Raw genomic sequence first — 22052 nt, 5'->3', positions numbered from 1 at the left:
AGGCACTTTTTGAATTGGATAAATAGTAGAAATGGCATTGGGGTATAGCAGAAGGCAGCCAGGACCAGGTGAGAAGTCTGAATGCTGTGCCACTGGAGAAATGTTTGGGAGAATCTTTATCCTAGAGAATATCTGGGGGTTGACAAACTGTTCTATGATCATAGGGTTATTTGCTTGTTGTGTTGGGCGCTGGATATGTTAGGGGTCATAGCCACTCCCCCCTTCCTTGCCATTAGGACTGGAAATTGAATTTTATATGCTATTGGGACACAATAAAGAATAGAAAAGACAAACAACATCCAGGTACCTGTCAGGTACTCTGACTCCTTCCTTGTCCAAAACTACCCTGGGAATAGAATTATGCTATATCACCTCCAAAGCCTTAAGTTATGCCCTCATTATAGTCCCCCTATCCAAGAATGGTCCCCTCCTTTGTCTGACAGGGCCTGAACCACAATCCCCAAAACTGTAAATACCAAGTTAACTCCCCTCTCCTTACTCTCTCTCTCTGAAGTAAAGATAACAACAGCTGCAAAATGTTGGAATCTTTACAAATTGTTAAGTCATTAGAGTTGATAGAGACAATAACTATCTAATTTAGCATGCTTCAGTATGATTGATCTAATCCTATAAGGAGACATTACGGGCCAGAAGAAACAAGGTACTAAGTAGAATTGATAGACAATAATGCTTGTGTTCACACCTTTACTCATTGGAGTTCATATGTTTGGGAGATTTCAGGATTTAGTATGAGATATCCGAATTCATACCTCCCTTGAAGCTCTTAGGGCCAGAGAGCAGTAGGGAGAAACCCACAATCCCTCTATTGAACAAGCAAAAATGGAGCTTCAATGGGCCAGTCAAGAAAGTTTTTCAGAGTGAAGAAGCTATGAATCGAGAGTTCAGCTGATTTTAGATTGAGTGGAGCATCAAGTGAGTTCAGCCAGAAGCCCTCTCTGAGTGAGGAGTTTTACTTCAGAACATTGACTGGGGTCAAAGAGGAGCACTCTGGGAGGTCGAGAGCCAGAAGCCCTCTTTCGGAGTCAAGAAATTAGTACAGAGAAACTGAGTCAGGACAATTAAAGAGAACTGTGGCATAACAGTGGCTTTGTTTGATCATTTATAGAATATTACCTTAACCTTCCTATGACTCTCTTCCCCCTTCCTATTTCACACGTATGATATCTAAATTTTATGCCTGAAATATTCTCCCTCTCTATCCTGCTCCTTAGTTTCCCCAATTTCCTTTGAGGCATCTCAGATTCCCGCTTTTGTCTGAAACCTCCAGCTTCTCAGCAGCTTAGGTTGTTGCTTGGTCATATCACGTTCAGTCATTTGGATGGAATACAGCTTCTAGGGGAGACAGAAATAATTTTAAGGTCCTCTGACCTGAGGGTGCTTCAGTTTTAACAATCTGTCAGTGATTCTAAATCTTCTGGCTTTGGAATCTGTGATCCTGAGGCCCTCTGATCTAAGAATGCTATTGTTCTGTCAATGATTTTAAGTCTTCTAGTCTAGAAATATAATAATATTTCTTCCCTTAAGCTTTAAGAGAAGATATATTAGTGATCCTGAGACTCCCTAATTATTGTTCTGACAATCTTGTCTGTCAGTGATTCTAAAGTCTTCTGGCTTTAGGATAGTGCTAGGTCAATGATAAGGAAATTCCTGAGACCACTCCTCAGTTCTACCTCTAGGCCATAAAATGAGCATATCAGTGCTATGAAGAACTGGATGAACACGTCTCCTTTTTCCAGATTCCTTGTTAAAATCTTTAGACTTTAGGCCTGCTTCAATTGGTGTTGCAATTACAATAAACTTTGCCCCTTGTCTTGGATATGGGTTAAAGCCTGCCAATTCTTTTGAGACACCTCTGCAACCCCTAAACCTTTTGGGGTCCCTTCCCAACCTCAACAATTCCAGGTGGGGTTTTCTGCTTTCCAGAATGCTTGTATGACTTCCCAGGGACTGACATTTTAATATATCAAGTACCATCTCTTCCATGAAGCCTTCCAGGAGTTCCTTGCAGGCATAGGGGAGAGTGTAGGTTCTGGAGTTAATCAGAGGATCCTGCCTTCCACTCATTGCCTGGATGACTTTTTGAGCCAACAAGAGGGTCAGACTTGATGGTCTGTGGAGCCTTTCCAAGTCTAAATGTATGTTTTTTTCCAACTCCTCTCTCCCTTAATGAACTCTCTTGGGTAATTCCAGTTTCTCCAAACCCTCCACTTCCTCATCACCAAATTGTTTTTATGTATGCATGCATTAGCTTCCTCTCTCCATCAAACTGCACATTCCTTAAGTACAATGAACATAATTTATATTTCTTCTGCATCTCCATTTAGAACAGGGCTGGACCCATAGCAGGTGCTCAGTAATAGAAACCTGTCAGGTGAGTGAGCAGTGAAATCAGCAAAGTCTATACAAATGCCAGTCCCTTCTCTCTGTCCACACTGGCTTCTCTGTTACTGCTTCCTGTCTACAGCTCTGCCAGGTACAAGTCTCACAGGGTTTTTCATTTCTCCCCCATTCTCCCCCTCCAAAGTAGGGATGCACTTTTAGAGGGGTCTAATCCTTTTTATATAATCTCTGTAGCACAGAAGCAATGGAACTCGGCACCTGGCTACCCTCTTGTTCAGTTAGAGGGGAAAGATGTCAGAAGGCAATCTGGCACCATACTTATCCCCACCTCAACCAGATATCAGATTCCCTGTTAGCAGTCTCAATAAGTTCTGGGGTCTTTGCCCTTGAAGACTGGCATCCTAAGGTTTCTATCTCCCCACCATAGGACAGTCACCTAATGCTGCCTTCTGCTCACAACCTCTTGTCCCAAAGCCTTTCTTTTACTACCCATGTCCATAACTGAATCTGTTCTAAAAAATGGCTTTATCCTGTTTGGGTGCTACTTGTCCCCCAAGCTGCTAGTTATGGCTCTGCACTTATAATACTAGCTTTTGGAGATGAAACAAGAGGACATAAGACAGTATGATAATTTTTATTGGTGTGTTATTGGGAAAGTAGTTTAGTTTCCTTGGGCCTCAGTTTCCTCATCTGTAAAATAAAGGGGTTAGACTGGGTACTCTCTGAAGTTCCTTCTAGAATCCTATAACATGAAGCTCCTGCCCTCAAAGAACTTACAAACTGGCTGATTTCTTCTAGTTTCATCTGACTAAGTGTCCAGGAGAGTAATAGGAGCTCTGCCCATTGGGAAGGATTGCTAGATTTGGAGTAAAGGGGTTTGGAAGTGAATCCAAGCTCCACAGCTGATTCTCCCTGGACCTTCCTTTCTCTGCTGGCAAATGATAGAGTCTATCTAGAAAACCTAGAAGCAGATTCCTTCCACCTCTCCCTTTGTGACTAGTTTCCTTCAAGTACAGCTCATATGACCTCTCTTAGTTGAAGCCATCGTTCAGGGAGGCTAGTGTCTCTGGAAATGACCTTGCATCTATGAACCTAAGTATAGGAAATATTGGATATTATAGGTAGGTCTTCTCTTGGGAGTAGAATGGAAAGCATAATGCCCTTCAACAGACATCTATCTCACCCAGCTTTCCCTGATTATTTCTTTCTTCTCAACAAAGCCCTCCACTTGAACAGCTGCCAAGTTAGTTTTCTATCAGTTTCTATTCCCCAAAGATTCCTCCCCTTTCCAAGCTTTTGGTTTAATAAAGCAACTGCAACAGCAGCAAGTATGGGAGCAGTAGTAGCAGCAATAGGAGCAGCAGGAGCAGCAGCAGCATGTCTTTCACCCAGGCCCCCTACCAGAATCCGGTGAGTCTGCTTGTGGTGGGCTGATTGTGATAGAGTGACATGGACTACTTTTATGCATCTTTAAGGAGCCTGTTCTGAGGACATGCATCTGGGCGACTGGAGGAAATAGGGAAGAATGATTTACTTTAGAGAGAATGGGAGTGGGGGTAGGGGTGAATGGGAGCAGGCAGCCCGCTCCACAGAGAGTGCAAAAAGATTTGAAGCTTCAGATGATCCAATCCCATGGTCTTTTCGGCCCAGAGATATTTCATTAAGAGTAACCATGCTGTGACAAAGATGATTAAGTATTCTTCAGGATGAAAAATCCTGAGGCAGTAGTGGAGTGTGTGTGGAGGAGGTAGCTATCCATTTCTAACCCAGAACTGTCTTTGAGTCCCTTTCCTTCCACCTTCCCAGCCCCTGGTCTCTGATGTGGATGACTCCATCTTCCATGAAATATCCCCAAATGCTAGAAGAATCATAAACCAGACCTGACAATTTAGAACTCTAAGACACCTTTGTGGTCATCTATATTGTAATGGGGTTGGACTAAACCAGTGGTTTGCTAACTCTTTGGTCTCAGTACCCCTTTAGACTCTTAAATGATTGAGGATCCCAAAGATTCTAGGTTATAGATCTTAATATTTACCTTTTTAGAAATTAAAATGGATCAAATTAAAAATTTTGTTAATTCACTAATTAATTTAAAAAGAGAAAAAAATCTATTACCTGTTTCATAGTATCTTTAAAAATGAAAATAATTATATTTTCCAAAACAAAAAACAAGAAGTAAAACTATTTTTTTGCATATTTTTGTAAATTCTTTTAATGTCTAGTTTAATAGAGGACAATTGTTTGTTATGATACATTATTTTGGCTTCACTACATGAAGAAAAGTCAGCTTCACACAGATAAATATTTTGAAAAGGGTGGAGCATTTTAAGAGAGTGATAACATTAGTATTATTATAAAATCAATTTTGATCTCCAAACCTTCCCCCCTCCACCAAAGGATTCAGGGAGTCTTGCACTCCAGTTTCCCCCACCCAAGGGCACTTTAAGAACTATTGACTAGTTAAACTCCTAGCTCTACATCTAGAATCTTTTTAGTAAAGTTTTTTAAATAAATTTTTATTATATATATATATATATATATATATATATATATATATAAACACACACACACACATACATATATATGTGTGTGTATAAATAATTTATAAACAAGGAAACCAAGGTCCAGGAAGCAAATTAAAGGTCCCAAGGTCCCATCCAGATTCAGCTGATTATATGGAGAAGAGAGGGGAGAAAAGGCATTATATAGCAGATTTAAGACTGCAATGATGCTTGGAGACCACTTAATCTGTGAAAAATTAGTTAGACAGGAAACTTGGGGAACCAGGAAGATCTGAGTTCAAATTCTGCCTCAGATACTTACATGCTGTGTGCCTTCTCTAGAGTCTCAATTTCCTTAGCAATAAAACGGGGGTGATAATAGTACCTACTCCCAGGATTGCTGTGAGAATAAATTGAGAGAATATTTGTAAAGTTCCTCATGTTTAATAAATCTACATGTCTTTTCATGCCCTTCCCCTACTTCTACATGTTTTGAGTTATTAACCCTTTCTGGTTGTCAGTTTCTTCATCTGTACAGATTAAACTAGATGCTAAATTAAGGCACTTTGAGCTCCAAAAACTGTGCTCCTTAGCTCCTTCCACAGTGTGGAGTAGGTCAGTCTCATCCCTGTTTTGCCCTGTTTCAGCCTTGCTTTGTGCTGGACTCGTTCTCAGTTCGAGAAATTATCTTCCAATCCAGGAAATGCTAGCACAAGTTCAAGCTGGGGAATCTGTTCCTATAGGGCTGGACTTGCCACCTAGATGCTGCCCCAGCTCTGTAGGTTAAACACACATTGCTTTTCTGCCACTGGCCTGAGACAGTTGGGGGACCAGCAGGCCATTTGGTGAGTGGCTCTCACATTTAGGAGATAAGGGAAGAAAAATTAGCATGGATGTTGGCAGCCCTTAGTGACTGTCTGAGGCCTGAAAAGTAGCCACTGAGTCATGAGGGATTTAGATACTGGGTCTGAACTTTACATGATCTGTACTCTGACCCACCGCTAAGTCTGTGGCAGCTGGGAACAACAATTCATGGAAACTGAAAAGTGGCAGTGGAAAAATAGAGAACTTCCATTCCCTGACTTTTTGAGAAACTAAATAAATTCTTCTCTGGATTCCTATCCAGAAGTCATTCTAGCCCTCTTTTGATTCCATGATGTATCTTTCATAATGGAGATGGGGTGATATCATGGAGAGTGAAGGTTTGGAATCAGGAAGAAACCTTAAGCTCCATTTCTGAAGCGTACTAGCTGTGTGACCCTGACCAGGTCACTCCCTATCTGGGTCAGAGTTTCTTCCCCTGTAAAGGGGACATGGGGTGGGCTAGATGGCTTTCCCAGAGTCTAGCTCAAAATCCATAATCTATTAAGTCATGAATGATTTTCATAGACCGTTCTCATATTCCTGTCCTCATAACACAATGGTGTGGTGGATTCCATTCTGAAACCACCCACAGCTGGAAGGGCTCTGGGGCCTCCCCTTCAGCTGTTTCCATTTCCATTTATAATTGGGGAAACTGAGGTCCAGAGAAATCGATACTTTCCTAGACCTAGGACTGCCTCAGTGGCCATTTATATCAATTCTTCCAATTTCCAGAGAAGGAAATGGAGGCACATGGAGAAGAAGAAATTTGCTCAGGTCCCACAACTAGTAAGGATTTGCAATCTCTTCTTCCCAATGTTAGTTCCAGCTTGCTCCCCACAACACTTAGTGCCTCCATACCCTTGTTACTTCTCATTCTCATGGTTTCAGAGATGGGGGAGGGGTACAGAGGTCTAGGACAACCCTGGAGGTCCCTATTTAATGCAGAAGGAAAGCCTTGGGTTCTCTGACTGCTTGAGGTTTGGAGCTCAGAGTTTGGGACAAAAAGGCAAGGTGTCTAGCCCAGGGTGCTGCCTGTGGAAGGAAATGTCACTTTTAATGAGACCAAGGAAAGCATAAAAAGGCTCCTTGTTCAGATGTGCCATTATCCAACATTGGTACAGAATTCTGCCTCAGTTGCCCATGTCCCAGAGGAGAGCATCTCATGAGGCAGGGTGTACTGGGTACCAGCTAGTGAGTTGTTGTTCACTTGTTTCAACTGTGACCCCACTTAGGGTTTTCTTAGAAAAGATACTGAAGTGCTTCACCATTTCATTTCCTAAGTTTCTTTGGGGAAACTTAGGAAAATAGGGTTTACATTACTTGTCCAGGGTCACACCACTAGTAAGTATTTGAACTCAGGAAATGGAGTCTTCCTGATTCCAAGTCTGTCACTCTTTCCACTCTGCCATCTACCTGTCCCATTTTATAGGTGAAATAATAGAGATTCAGAGAGATGACTCAGGTCACACAGTGAGTAAATATTAGGCAAGTTTTCCACTGTACCATACTGTATTTTAATTTTTTTCTACTACTTAAAAATGTTACCTAACCATTTTCTGTTCCCAAGGCTGAACTTTAGTTTTACGAATTCTTGTTGAGAGATTAAACTTTTTTAAAAAAAGTTTAAATCTGATCATTTGGCAGTCAAGGCCTCTTTCTGAGACTCTTATCTGGGTTTTGTGATGAAACTGACAAGTCAATGCAGAGACATAGGGTTGACCAGAAGACCACAAACACTGGGTGGAGAGAAGCTGCTGGCAGGATTTCTGTATTCTCTTGCCTGAGAGCTGACCACCATTCCCTCCAAGGCACAGGCTGCTGTGGGCAGAGCAGCTGGGCACATGGAGAAGGGAGGCAGAGATGGGAAGGAAACAACACCTTCAATCCCAAACCACCACTCAGCCCGGTATCCCATCATTATCCCATTTCCTTACCTCCCACTTAAAACTCCTCCAGGGATGCCTGCCAGAGTCCTGCATTTGTAGGAGACAAAATAGGCAGCTGTTCCTCCTGGCCATGACATCAAAGTTACAGTTAGAAAGCTTCAAATACAAATAAACAAGTCCACAAAGGCTTTCTTATGGGGAAGATGGAATAACTACAATTGGGAAGATTCAGCCTCAGCCCCTCATTAGACAGGGGCCATGGGGTATTACAAAACCCAAAGCTTTAGGGCAGATTGCAGATGTGAGGATCAAAACACAGTTCTGAAGTGGACTCAGGGATGCTCAGGACCACATGACTGGTAAGTGTCTGAGGCTGGATTTGAACTCAGGAAGATGAAACTTCCTGACTCGAGGTCCAGCTCTCCAAAGCTCTACCTCTTTAGTGCCACAGAGAGCCCGTGTATGGATGTGTCAATGAAAAAATATTCTAGATCATCTCTGAAATGCCTTCCAGTCTAAGAGCATCCAAGAGCTGAAGGCATATGGAGGAATCCTAGAATCTCCTCGCCTGCCCTGTGGTGCTCTCTGTGGGCAGAAGGCAACAAAAAGGAACTTGGATGATACAAACAAGATCATTTTGTTACTACTATGTTACCCTTACCCAGGAAATAAACTGATGTGACTTCGAGTTAAACTGTAATGTTTCTTAAGAGTATTTGTAGTTTAGATTACAGAAAATCGTCACCAGGATAATACACTATGACCAAGTAGGATTTATACCAGGAATGCAGGGCTGGTTCAATATTAGGAAAACTATTAGCATAATTGACTATATCAATAACCAAACAAACAAAAACCATATGATCATCTCAATAGATGCAGAAAAAGCATTTGATAAAATCCAACATCCATTCCTATTAAAAACACTTGAGAGCATAGGAATAAATGGACTTTTCCTTAAAATAGTCAGGAGCATATATTGAAAACCATCAGTAAGCATCATATGCAATGGGGGAAAAATTGGAACCTTTCCCAGTAAGATCTGGAGTGAAGCAAGGTTGCCCACTATCACCATTATTATTTAATATCGTATTAGAAACACTAGCCTCAGCAATAAGAGTCGAGAAAGATATTAAAGGAATTAGAGTAGGCAATGAGGAAACCAAACTATCACTCTTTGCAGATGATATGATGGTATACCTAGAGAACCCCAGAGATTCTACTAAAAAGCTATTAGAAATAATTCATAATTTTAGCAAAGTAGCTGGCTACAAAATAAATCCCCATAAATCCTCAGCATTTTTATACATCACCAACAAAACCCAACAGCAAGAGATACAAAGAGAAATTCCATTCAGAATAACTGTTGATACCATAAAATATTTGGGAATCTATCTACCAAAGGAAAGTCAGGAATTATATGAGCAAAATTATAAAAAAGTCTCAACACAAATAAAGTCAGACTTAAATAATTGGAAAAATATTAAGTGCTCTTGGATCGGCCGAGCGAACATAATAAAGATGACAATACTCCCTAAACTAATCTATTTATTTAGTGCTATACCAATCAGACTTCCAAGGAAATATTTTAATGACCTAGAAAAAATAACAACAAAATTCATATGGAACAATAAAAAGTCGAGAATCTCAAGGGAATTAATGAAAAAAAAATCAAATGAAGGTGGCCTAGCTGTACCTGATCTAAAATTATATTATAAAGCAGCAGTCACCAAAACCATTTGGTATTGGCTAAGAAATAGATTAGTTGATCAGTGGAAAAGGTTAGGTTCACAAGACAGAATAGTCAACTATAGCAATCTAGTGTTTGACAAACCCAAAGCCCCTAACTTCTGGGAAAAGAATTCATTATTTGATAAAAACTGCTGGGATAATTGGAAATTAGTATGGCAGAAATTAGGCATGGACCCACACTTAACACCATATACCAAGATAAGATCAAAATGGGTCCATGACCTAGGCATAAAGAACGAGATTATAAATAAATTAGAGGAACATAGAATAGTTTATCTCTCAGACTTGTGGAGGAGAAAGAAATTTGTGACCAAAGATGAACTAGAGACCATTACCAATCACAAAATAGAAAATTTTGATTATATCAAATTAAAAAGCCTTTGTACAAACAGAACGAATGCAAACAAGATTAGTAGGGAAGCAACAAACTGGGAAAACATCTTTACAATTAAAGGTTCTGATAAAGGCCTCATTTCCAAAATATATAGAGAACTGACTCAAATTTATAAGAAATCAAGCCATTCTCCAATTGATAAATGGTCAAAGGATATGAACAGACAATTTTCAGAGGATGAAATTGAAACTATTACCACTCATATGAAAGAGTGTTCCAAATCATTATTGATCAGAGAAATGCAAATTAAGACAACTCTGAGATATCACTACACACCTGTCAGATTGGCTAAGATGACAGGAAAAAATAATGATGAATGTTGGAGGGGATGCGGGAAAACTGGGACACTGATGCATCGTTGGTGGAGTTGTGAACGAATCCAACCATTCTGGAGAGCAATCTGGAATTATGCCCAAAAAATTATCAAATTGTGCATACCCTTTGATCCAGCAGTGTTTCTATTGGGCTAATATCCCAAAGAAATACTAAAGAAGGGAAAGGGACCTGTATGTGCCAAAATGTTTGTGGCAGCCCTGTTTGTAGTGGCTAGAAACTGGAAAATGAATGGATGCCCATCAATTGGAGAATGGCTGGGTAAATTGTGGTATATGAATGTTATGGAATATTATTGTTCTGTAAGAAATGACCAGCAGGATGAATATAGAGAGGACTGGCGAGACTTACATGAACTGATGCTGAGTGAAATGAGCAGAACCAGGAGATCATTATACACTTCGACAACGCTATTGTATGAGGACATATTTTGATGGAAGTGGATTTCTTTGACAAAGAGACCTAATTGAGTTTCAATTGATAAATGATGGACAAAAGCAGCTACACCCAAAGAAAGAACACTGGGAAACGAATGTGAACTATCTGCATTTTTGTTTTTCTTCCCGGATTATTTATACCTTCTGAATCCAATTCTCCCTATGCAACAAGAGAACTGTTCAGTTCTGCAAATATATATTGTATCTAGGATATACTGCAACATATGCAACATATAAAGGACTGCTTGCCATCTAGGGGAGGGGGTGGAGAGAGGGAGGGGAAAAAATTGGAACAGAGATTCTATTGTTTGAGTTTCTCTATTTGCAATGTGCATATTTTGTAATTTTTATTTTGTATTTTGCATATTTGTATGTATATATGTGTTTTTGTATAAAATATGCATATTTTGTAAAAAAAAAAAAGAGTAATTTTAGTTTCACCTTGGTCTCCAGCAGCCCAGTGAAAGGCTTTCCTGCTGTCAGTGCAACTTCAGGCTTCAGAAAAAATGCGCAGGAAATAGTTTCCAGAGCCCCTGATATCACCCCATAAGTGGCGAGCTCAATTTAACTGAGGCCGCGTCTGCTCCCAGTCCTGGGGAGGCAGATGAGATGAATTTATCATGTTTTTAAGTGAGGAAACTGAGGCCCCAAGGAGTGAGGACTTGCCAGAAGTCACCCAAATAGTAAGTGATAGCATTAGCACTGAGTAGGTATGAATTTGAGACTAATCTTCTTGGATAGCTAAATGGTGCCGTGAATAGAAGACCAGCCTGAGTCAGGAGGACCTGAATTCAAATGGAGGGAGACAGACAGAAACAGAGACAGAGAGAAAGATATATAGAGAGACAGAGAGACACAAAGACAGAAAGACAGAGACAGAGAGAAAGATATAGAGAGAGACAGAGATAGAGACAGAGAGACACAAAAACAGAAAGATAGAGACAGAGAGAGGCTGAGAGAGAATAATCTCAAGATGAGAAAGGAGCGACAAGCTTGGAACCAGGACTCAAATCCAACCTCTGTCACTAGTTGTGTGACCCTCGCAAGTCACTTAACCTTGTTTGCCTCAGTTTCCTCATCTGTAAAATAAGCTAGAGAAGAAAATGGCAAACCACTCCAGGATGTTTGCCAAGAAAATCCCAAATGGGGCCATGTAAATTCAAGTACCACTGAAAAATGACTGAACCCACATATCTTTTCTGACTCTAGTAAATTTTTGATTTAAAACAAAAACACAATGCAACTGTATACACACAAACATGCAATGGAAAATATTCTGAGAATTTTATAAGTTCTCTTGTTGAGAGATGGAAATTAATTTTTAAATATTTAGTCACCTATTGGAAAATAATAGCTTACTATGATATGAAATATTTACCTTTGTAATAGCTAGTGACAGTACCATATCTGTGTCATAAAAGGAGTTTGGTAGGACTCCTTCAATCCCTATTTTTTCAAATAGTTTATATAACATTGGAGTTAATTGTTCTTTAAATGTTTGGTAGAATTCACATGTAAATCCATCTGGTCCTGGGGATTTTTTCTTAGGGAGTTGATTGATAGTTTGTTCTATTTCTTTTTCTGAGATGGGACTGTTTAGGATATTTACTTCTTCCTCTGTTAGTTTGGGCAAGCTGTATTTTTGGAGGTATTTTTCTATTTCATTTAAGTTGTCGAATTTATTGGCATAAAGTTGGGCAAAGTAACTCCTAATTATTGCTCTAATTTCCTCTTCGTTAGTGGTGAGTTCTCCCTTTTCATTTTTAAGACTAACAATTTGATTTTCCTCTTTCCTTTTTTTAATCAGATTTACTAAGGGTTTGTCTATTTTGTTGGTTTTTTCATAGAACCAACTCTTAGTTTTATTAATCAATTCAATAGTTTTTTTACTTTCAATTTTATTGATCTCACCTTTTACTTTTAGAATTTCAAGTTTAGTGTTTGACTGGGGGTTTTTAATTTGTTCCTTTTCTAGCATTTTTAATTGCAAACCCAATTCATTGACCTTCTCTTTCTCTATTTTATACAAATAGGCCTCTAGAGATATGAAATTTCCCCTTATTACCGCTTTGGCTGTATCCCATACATTTTGGTATGATGTCTCATTATTATCGTTTTCTTGGGTGAAGTTATTAATTATGTCTATGATTTGCTGTTTGCATAAAGAACGAGACTATAAATAAATTAGAGGAACATAGAATAGTTTATCTCTCAGACTTGTGGAGGAGAAAGAAATTTGTGACCAAAGATGAACTAGAGACCATTACTGATCACAGAATAGAAAATTTCGATTACATCAAATTAAAAAGCTTTTGTACAAATAAAACTAATGCAAACAAGATTAGAAGGGAAGCAACAAACTGGGAAAACATTTTCACAGTTAAAGGTTCTGATAAAGGCCTCATTTCCAAAATATATAGAGAACTGACTCAAATTTATAAGAAATCAAGCCATTCTCCAATTGATAAATGGTCAAAGGATATGAACAGACAATTTTCAGAGGATGAGATTGAAACTATTACCACTCATATGAAAGAGTGTTCCAAATCATTATTGATCAGAGAAATGCAAATTAAGACAACTCTGAGATACCACTACACACCTGTCAGATTGGCTAAGATGACAGGAAAAAATAATGATGAATGTTGGAGGGGATGCGGGAAAACTGGGACACTAATGCATTGTTGGTGGAGTTGTGAACGAATCCAACCATTCTGGAGAGCAATCTGGAATTATGCCCAAAAAATTATCAAATTGTGCATACCCTTTGATCCAGAAGTGTTTCTATTGGGCTTATATCCCAAAGAAATACTAAAGAAGGGAAAGGGACCTGTATGTGCCAAAATGTTTGTAGCAGCCCTGTTTGTAGTGGCTAGAAACTGGAAAATGAATGGATGCCCATCAATTGGAGAATGGCTGGGTAAATTGTGGTATATGAATGTTATGGAATATTATTGTTCTGTAAGAAATGACCAGCAGGATGAATACAGAGAGGACTGGCGAGACTTACATGAACTGATGCTAAGTGAAATGAGCAGAACCAGGAGATCATTATACACTTCGACAACGATATTGTATGAGGACATATTTTGATGGAAGTGGATTTCTTTGACAAAGAGACCTGAGTTTCAATTGATAAATGACGGACAAAAGCAGCTACACCCAAAGAAAGAACACTGGGAAACGAATGTAAACTATCTGCATTTTTGTTTTTCTTCCCGGATTATTTATACCTTCTGAATCCAATTCTCCCTACGCAACAAGAGAACTGTTCGGTTCTGCAAACATATATTGTATCTAGGATATACTGCAACATATCCAACATATAAAGGACTGCTTGCCATCTAGGGGAGGGGGTGGAGGGAGGGAGGGGGAAAAAAATCGGAACAGAAACGAGTGTCAATATAATGTAATTATTAAATAAAAAATTAAAAAAAAAAAAAAAAGATGAGAAAGGAGCGACAAGCTTGGAACCAGGACTCAAATCCAACCTCTGTCACTAGTTGTGTGACTCTAGCAAGTCACTTAACCTTGTTTGCCTCAGTTTCCTCATCTGTAAAATAAGCTAGAGAAGAAAATGGCAAATCACTCCAGGATGTTTGCCAAGAAAATCCCAAATGGGGCCATGTAAATTCAAGTACCACTGAAAAATGACTGAACCCACATATCTTTTCTGACTCTAGTAAATTTTGGATTTAAAACCAAAACACAATGCAACTGTATACACACAAACATGCAGTGGAAAATATTCTGAGAATTTTATAAGTTCTCTTGTTGAGAGATGGAAATTAATTTTTAAATATTTAGTCACCTATTGGAAAATAATAGCTTACTATGATATGAAACATTTACCTTTGTAATAGCTAGTGACAGTACGAAATGATAAAAAATACTTGAAGTTCAGTTGGATATATGACTTCATTTGAAACAAATTACAGTTGTTTATGTAATATGTGCATATTATATATACAATATAATATATACATGTATATACATTATATAAGCTAACCTTCATAAGGAGAGAATCCTTTAAATGCGACTTCTCTCTCACAGAAATTCTACTGAAGGACTGTTACTAACTGGTTTATTTGAAAATCTACCAAGTAGAAGAATTGGTATCTGCACAAAGGATAAGTTTAAATCGGAAAATAACTTTAATATTGCAATGAGAGGCAATATATTTGTTTCTGTAGAATGCTTAAGGTTAAGGTTTAAGATAGCTAGAAAAATGTTTTCACAGTCTGTCATCTGTGTTGTAAGAATGAAGAAGTTAGGGACACTTTGATCATATGATTACATGGCTGAAGAGGTACAATTGGAGGTAACAGGGAGAAAGAGGAACTATTCATTTGTACAGTACCGAATAAGAGCATGTGCATGGGTCTGATGGTATTATATTAGTAAGACTTTTGTTTTGTTTTGTTTTTTTGTTTTTTGTTTTTTTTTAATAACTTTTTATTGACAGAACCCATGCCAGGGTAATTTTTTTTACCCCATTATCCCTTGTACTCACTTATGTTCCGATTTTTCCCCTCCCTCCTTCCACCCCCTCCCCCAGATGGCAAGCAGTCCTTTACATGTTGAATAGGTTACAGTATATCCTAGATATAATATATGAGTGCAGAACCGAACAGTTTTCTTGTTACACAGGAAGAATTGAATTCAGAAGGTATAAATAATCCGGGAAGAAAAACAAAAATGCAAGCAGTTTACATTCATTTCCCAGTGTTCTTTCTTTGGGTGTAGCTGCTTCTGTCCATCTTTGATCAATTGAAACTGAATTAGCTCTCTTTATCGAAGAGATCCACTTCCATCAGAATACAACCTCCTACAGTATCGTTGTTGAGGTATATAATGATCTCCTGGTTCTGCTCATTTCACTTAGCATCAGTTCATGTAAGTCTCACCAGTCCTCTCTGTCTTCATCCTGCTGGTCATTCATTACAGAACAATAATATTCCATAACATTCATATACTACAATTTACTCAAACATTCTCCAATTGATGGGCATCCATTCATTTTCCAGCTTCTAGCCACTACAAACAGGGCCGCCACAAACATTTTGGCACATACAGGTCCCTTTCCCTTCTTTAGTATCTCTTTGGGGTATAAGCCCAGTAGAAACACTGCTGGATCAAAGGGTATACACAGTTTGATAACTTTTTGAGCATAGTTCCAAATTGCTCTCCAGAATGGCTGGATGTGTTCACAATTCCACCAACAATGTATCAGTGTCCCTGTTTTCCCACATCCTTTCCAACATTCCTCATTATCTTTCCCTGTCATTTTAGCCAATCTGACAGGTATGTAATGGTATATTAGAGTTGTCTTAATTTGCATTTCTCTGATTAATAATGATTTGGAGCATATTTTCCTATGGCTAGAAATAGTTTCAATTTCTTCATTTGAGAATTATCTGTTCATATCCTTTGAAGTAAGACTCTTAAGGAGAGGTCCACAACTCTAGTAAATTTCTTATCACTCTAGCAAAGCAATTCTTGAATAGTGGTTCTCAAATTTTTTTGGTCTTAGGATCTCTCTACATTCTTAAAAATTACTGAGGACCCCCTAAAGAGTTTTTCTCATGTGGATTATACTATTGATATTTATTATATTAGAAATTTAAGTGTTTTTTGTACTTTTGTGAAAATAATTTTGGCATCATGTACTTACTGAAAGATTCCTGAACCACATTTTGAGAATGCTGGTCTGGAAATAGTTGTAAATATTTGTTCATCGAAGATATAATGGAAAAGGCGATTGGACAGGGGTGGGATTGCCGATTAAAAGTTATGGAACAACAACTGAGGACTTTGGGGGGAAGGAATTGCTGGAGGATATAGTAATTATATTGCAAAAAAAATTTTAAAGTAATAGAATAAACATTTAAAGCATTTAAACATTTAAAAATGCATATAAAGAAGCAGAAGTAATTTCAAAAGGGGAAACAGAACCAGGAATATGTGTTGGAACTGTCATGGGAAATTTAATACTTTTTAAGAAACAAAGTTCTTATAATAGTAGTTCATAGTTTGCTGGGCATCTGATGCATGTGTAAACCCCATCAGTTTTCCAAGATGGTCCTGGAAAGATATTAGAAGATACCCTAAAACTAAGGGCCAGCAAGAAGCCTATGTTTGGCAAAACAACAATCATTTGTATTCTCCCTCTGGATGATCTCAGCCACAGCCAAATCTAAGAACTGTTTCCCAAAGGCATCAGGTGGTCTCTGAGCTTAGATAAGCACCTGTTGGACCCATGAAGCTCTGCTACGAATCAAACTTGTCACATTGTTATTGTTACCTCTCATTGTCAGGGCTACAGCTCACTTTGCAGCCGTTGGTATAAATACTGAGATCTTTCCACAGCCAGGGATAGGCCTTGGGCACATGTGTCTTTGCTTGTAAGCTGTTTTCCTCACTTTGAAATTAAACTTCTGTTTGATTCCTGACTCTCCTGTCTCTAGCTATCTTTGTTTGGCTTTGGCCACTCACATGTTCTGGTCTGGTTGACAGTCCATATGAGCCTGATTCCCATTACAACAGTTTCTTATATGATACTCCCTTTTCTGTTCTTCTTTGCTTATTGAAATATTACTGATGTCTATTAAGGTCATAAAAACAATAAAATGGGAAAAATAAAAAATAAATTTGATAAGACAGCAGGAAGTTCTGAAAGTGACATAAAAAGGACAATTTTGTTATTACAAAGTTATATTTTATACAGACTTTCTGAAAAACAAATTGCATGCAGGAAAAGTTCATGGTTTCATATTGAATTTTCTTTTTTGTTCTACATTGAAATTCATATATTTGTTAATGATTGCTAAGTTCATAATACAAAAAAAAACAAATTTTAAATGACTATAGAAAAAGAATCAGAGGAGAAAACCATGGTCTCAAGGATAGGAGAGAGAAAGACCTCCTCCCTTCCATTCTATAGAGTGATGGCAGACTAGTAAAATCCCAGGGAGCCATCTCATTAGGGCTTGAAGGCCTTGGTCTGCCTCAGCTTTGAATCCAAATCCAGATGATTCTGGATGCTAGAAGCTTCCTGGGTTTTTTTTTTTTTTTTTTTTTTTTTTGCTTAGAGACCTAGAACTGACAACTATGTCCTTCATTGTTTCTGCAGCCAATTCCATTTTCTGGACCTATCCATGGTGGACTCAAGGATGGACATGAGATCACTGTCAATGGGTCGGTCCTTCTTACCGGTGGGAATAGGTATTTGTTTCTTCCATTTTACTCCTACATGTGAACCAGGTACCCATCAGCAGGTGGAGGCACGAGTAACCATTCCAGAATTGTCCCTGGCAATTGCTTTGACCTCTCAAGTTGTTCCACCAGACTTCAGAAGCTGACCAAGCTCATGGGTCAGAAAACTGTATGAAGATAAAAATCATATGGCAGTGATCCCCTGACTGGCCCTTCCCAAGACTTGAGTTTATAGCTCAGATCTAAATGGGGAACTGCAACAGTTACATTGGATCAGTCTCTGGACCTGACTTTATATGAGAGGTGACTGGTCAGCATTAAGGGGATGGTCGCTAACCTGGAAACAGTTGTTCAACTCAATTTAGCCACCTTGTCTGAAGTGCCTGCTACATATAAGAACCTGGAATAGCAACTTTTTTTTTTCTGTAATGAGTGTCTCCCCTCAGGGAACCTATATTATAATGTGAGAAGAGTGCAGGAACTACTTGCACCCAGAGCTGAGTAAATACAACACAGGTTGTAATGAAAGCAGAGGAGAACTCTAGGGAAAAAAAGGCAATGCTGGAAGAGGGGTATGGAAAAGAGGGTCATAAAGTAAAGGAGGAAATCCCTCTACTGAGCCTTATTATTATTTTTCCAAGGCAATTGAGGGTGAGTGATTTTCTGAGGGTAGCCAGGAAGTGTTAAGTGTCTGAGACGAGATTTGAACTCAGGTCCTCCTGACTTCAGGCTGGTACTCTATCCTCTGTGGCACCTAGCTGCCCCTCTACTGAACCTTAGATAAAAAGATGAGAAGTCTGAAAAGCAGAGCTGAAGCAGCAAGCACTCATTCTAGGCAGAGAAGCTAACTTTCAAGTAAATGTCCAGAAATGGGAAATAACATTTTAGTTTTATCAAACTCTGACCCTTGACCATGTAGGAATGGAAGCCAGTACATGAACCTCTCTGTTCCCTCATTTTTCTGTCATATTTGACCCTCTGTGACCCATATGGGGCTTTCTTGAGAAAGATACCACACAGATTTGCCGTTTCCTTTTCCAGTTCATGTGACAGATGAAGAAACTGAAACAAACGGCATTAAATCTTGCAAGGGTCACACAACTAGGAAATGTCTGAGACAGATTTAAACCCACAAAAGGCTCAGCACTCCAGCCACTGCTAACCCTATAGCCTCATTACCTGTCTACTAGTCTGTAAAAATTAAGGAGGGCAAAAATCTTATGTGATCTAAATTTTGTAGCTTCCCCAGAATCTAGCTTAACCAATATTAATGAATTGAATTGGTGGGTCACCCTAAAGTACTCAGCTAAAGTAGAAATATGAATCCAGAACACTTCCAGGGAAAACAAACTATGTCATTAAATCAAAGAATATTTCTTGAATCTGACATAGTGCTCATGTGAAAATTAGAGTCACTTTGAGGACAAGATTGTGGGTCCAAAGTAAAAGATGTCTGGTTGGGAATCAGACCCCAAGAAAGTAATTTCTGTTCATTGGCCTTCACATCTCTCTTTGGGAAAATGAGGGTGTTAGACAAGATCAGGACGTCTTCTTCTTCTTCTTCTTCTTCTTCTTCTTCTTCTTCTTCTTCTTCTTCTTCTTCTTCTTCTTTTTGAGCATCTTTCCTTTTTTAAATTAAAACTTTTTATTTTCAAAACATATGCATGGATAATTTTTCAACATTGACCCTTGCAGTCTTGTGTTCCAGTTTTTCCCCTCCTCCTCCCAACTTCTCCCTTAAGTAATCGAATATATGTTAAACATATATGTGAAGTCCAATATATGCATACATATTTATACAATTATCTTGCTGCCCAAGAAAAATCAAATCAAAAAGGGAAAAATGAGAAAGAAAACAAAATGCAAACAACAACAAAGAGTGAAAATGCTAAGTGATCCCCACTCAGTTCCTACAGTCCTCTCTCTGTGTGTAGATGGCTCTCTTCATCACAAAATCATTGGAACTGGCCTGAATTGTTTCATTGCTGAAAAGAGCCACATCCCTTAGATTTGAAAATCAGGATTTCTTAATATAGATTCAAGAAGTCTGTGAAACTAGATGGTTAAAAAAAAAGCTCTTCCTTTCATTGTAAGGAAGTGCATTTAAAAACATGGTTCTGCACTGAGAAATGAATATAAACTGCTTGCATTTTTGTTTTTCTTCCTGGGTTATTTCTACCTTCTGAATCCAATTTTCCTTGTACAACAAGAGAATTGTTTGGTTCTGCACACATATATTGTATCTAGGATATACTGTAACCTATTTAACATGTATAGGACTGCTGGCCATCTGGGGGAGGGGGTGGAGGGAGGGAGGGGAAAAATTGGAACAGAAGTGAGTGCAAGGGATAATGGTGTAAAAATTACCCTGGAGTGGGTTCTGTCAATAAAAAGTTATTAAAAAAAACATGGTTCTGATGAGATCCAGAAACTTTACCAGAATGCCAGAGGAACCAGGATACTTACAAGATTAAGAACTCTAATAACAGGGAATGTCTAAGGAGAGCATTGCACCTAGATAGGAGATCTGGCTTCCAATCCCAGGTCTGCTACTTCCCTCCTGCTACTGGAGGAGATGCTCCATGAGGACAGGGACTTTATGTAATCTAAACAGTAGCAGGGGGGAAGTAGCCTATGTTTTGAAAATAAAAATCTTTAATTTAAAAAAGGAAAGATGCTCAAAAAAAGAAGAAGAAGCCCTGATCTTGTCCAACACCCTCGAGGAATCATAGAGAAAGGAAAGAGTGAAGACTAAGGAGTAGTGTAAGAGTAAGGGGTAGTCTCTGGGCCTGCCTGGGAACCAGCCATCACCAGAACACAGCATCCACTAACTGCTCTTATTTTTTTGGCCCCTGAACTAGATTTGCTGTGAATTTTCAATGTGGATCCACTGGAGATAACATCGCCTTGCATTTCAACCCTCGGTTTGAAGATGGTGGCTACGTGGTGTGCAATACAATGAAGTTTGGTTCCTGGGGTCCTGAAGAGAGGAAAATGCAGTTGCCTTTTCAGAAGGGAAAACCCTTTGAAATTCGTTTTCAGGTCCGCAAGGAAGGCTTCAATGTAAGTAGAGCATCATCCCTCCTAAGTCACCTTTCTTTGAGAGAGTACAGGAATTACAAGTCGGAGGGCTGGGTTCAAAAAAGTCAGCTTCAGGAGTACAATATAGAAAATTAATGATTTGGTAAAAGCAGTTTGTTTGAAAAAGATCAGAGGCTTTAGTGACTCATACTAAATGTGAATCAGTATGTAACAAGAGCAGTTAAATCTAACCTGGTCCTGTTTTATTCTGCCTTGTTCCGGCTGGCACTAGAGTACTGTGTTTGGTCTCGGGCATCATAGATCAGAAAGGGCCCTGCTAACCTGGAATGTGTCCCTAGGAGGCCAACCAGAATAGTGAAGCAGCTTGGGTTTGTGCCAGGAGATGAAGGAACTGGGAATGGGATGTTTAACCTCAGAAGGGAACACTCAGAAGAGATATGACTGATGCCTTCAAATATTTAAAGAACCATCATGCTCAGGAGAGATTTGCTTTATTATATTTGGTGTCAAAGTGCAGAACCAGCAACACTGGGTGGGAGCTTGATGTTAACTATGATCAGTAATTCTCTTCCATCAGAAGATTCCTTCTCAAAAGCTCATGTTTACGGCTCCAAAAGTCCCACTGGATTTTCTGCTCATTCGGCTTCTTCTTGTTGGCAGGTGTGGGTGAATGGGATTCATTTTAATCAGTACCCGCACCGGATCCCTTTCCAACAAGTGGACCACATCTCCATTGAGGGCATAGTGAAGGTGTCCAACATCAACTTCCAGGTCAGAATGGATGGCACAGGTCTCCTCCACTTCCTATCCCAAAGGAAGGGCAGAAACCCCACTGAATGGCAGCTGCCACAGGCCAGGAGAAAGCTCTTTACTCCCCTTATTCAGCTCCCAACCCTCACTGCTATCTCTCCTGAATTAGGATGGGGAAAGCTCTGTTATCCTCCCTTAGCGGTGTGCCTCCTTTACTTCCCTTGGATTGGGCTGTTTCCTTCTTCCATTTTTGGCACCTAGCACAATGGCTGGCTCCTAGCAGACATTTAATCAAGATTGATTGAATTGAATTGGATTGAACTAGACTGAACTGGACTGCATTCCTGCAGGGCACTATCCTCTGCACTCTGACCTTCCCCATCGTGTCTCTGTCCTTCTATATCCATGTTGTTATTTCTGTTCCTCCTTTACTTTCTGATTGGAAGGTGAAATGACAGAACGAAAGGACCCAACTTGCTTGCATGTGATGAGGTGACTTTTAAGGTGACTTCAA

At 39.1% G+C, this 22052-nt stretch overlaps 1 protein-coding gene and 1 long non-coding RNA gene across 2 annotated transcripts in view; one reads left to right on the top strand and one right to left on the bottom strand.

The window, feature by feature from the left end:
- Positions 1 to 22052, bottom strand: part of LOC127558949 (uncharacterized) — a 136041-nt gene that overhangs the window by 21887 nt on the left and 92102 nt on the right. The gene's annotated exons all lie outside the window — the stretch shown is intronic.
- The window catches only part of LOC127558947 (galectin-9-like), a 121275-nt gene continuing 102890 nt past the window's right edge, over positions 3668 to 22052 (top strand). Inside the window, exon 1 of the mRNA XM_051992358.1 lies at positions 3668 to 3771. Coding sequence (XP_051848318.1) covers positions 3739 to 3771 — 33 coding nt within the window. The 5' untranslated portion in view covers positions 3668 to 3738. The remainder of the gene's footprint in view (positions 3772 to 22052) is intronic.

This window comes from Antechinus flavipes, chromosome 4 (assembly GCF_016432865.1).
Source record: "Antechinus flavipes isolate AdamAnt ecotype Samford, QLD, Australia chromosome 4, AdamAnt_v2, whole genome shotgun sequence".
Lineage (NCBI taxonomy): Eukaryota > Metazoa > Chordata > Mammalia > Dasyuromorphia > Dasyuridae > Antechinus > Antechinus flavipes.
Note: the sequence above shows the minus strand (reverse complement) of the source record. Positions and strands in the feature narration are given on the sequence as shown.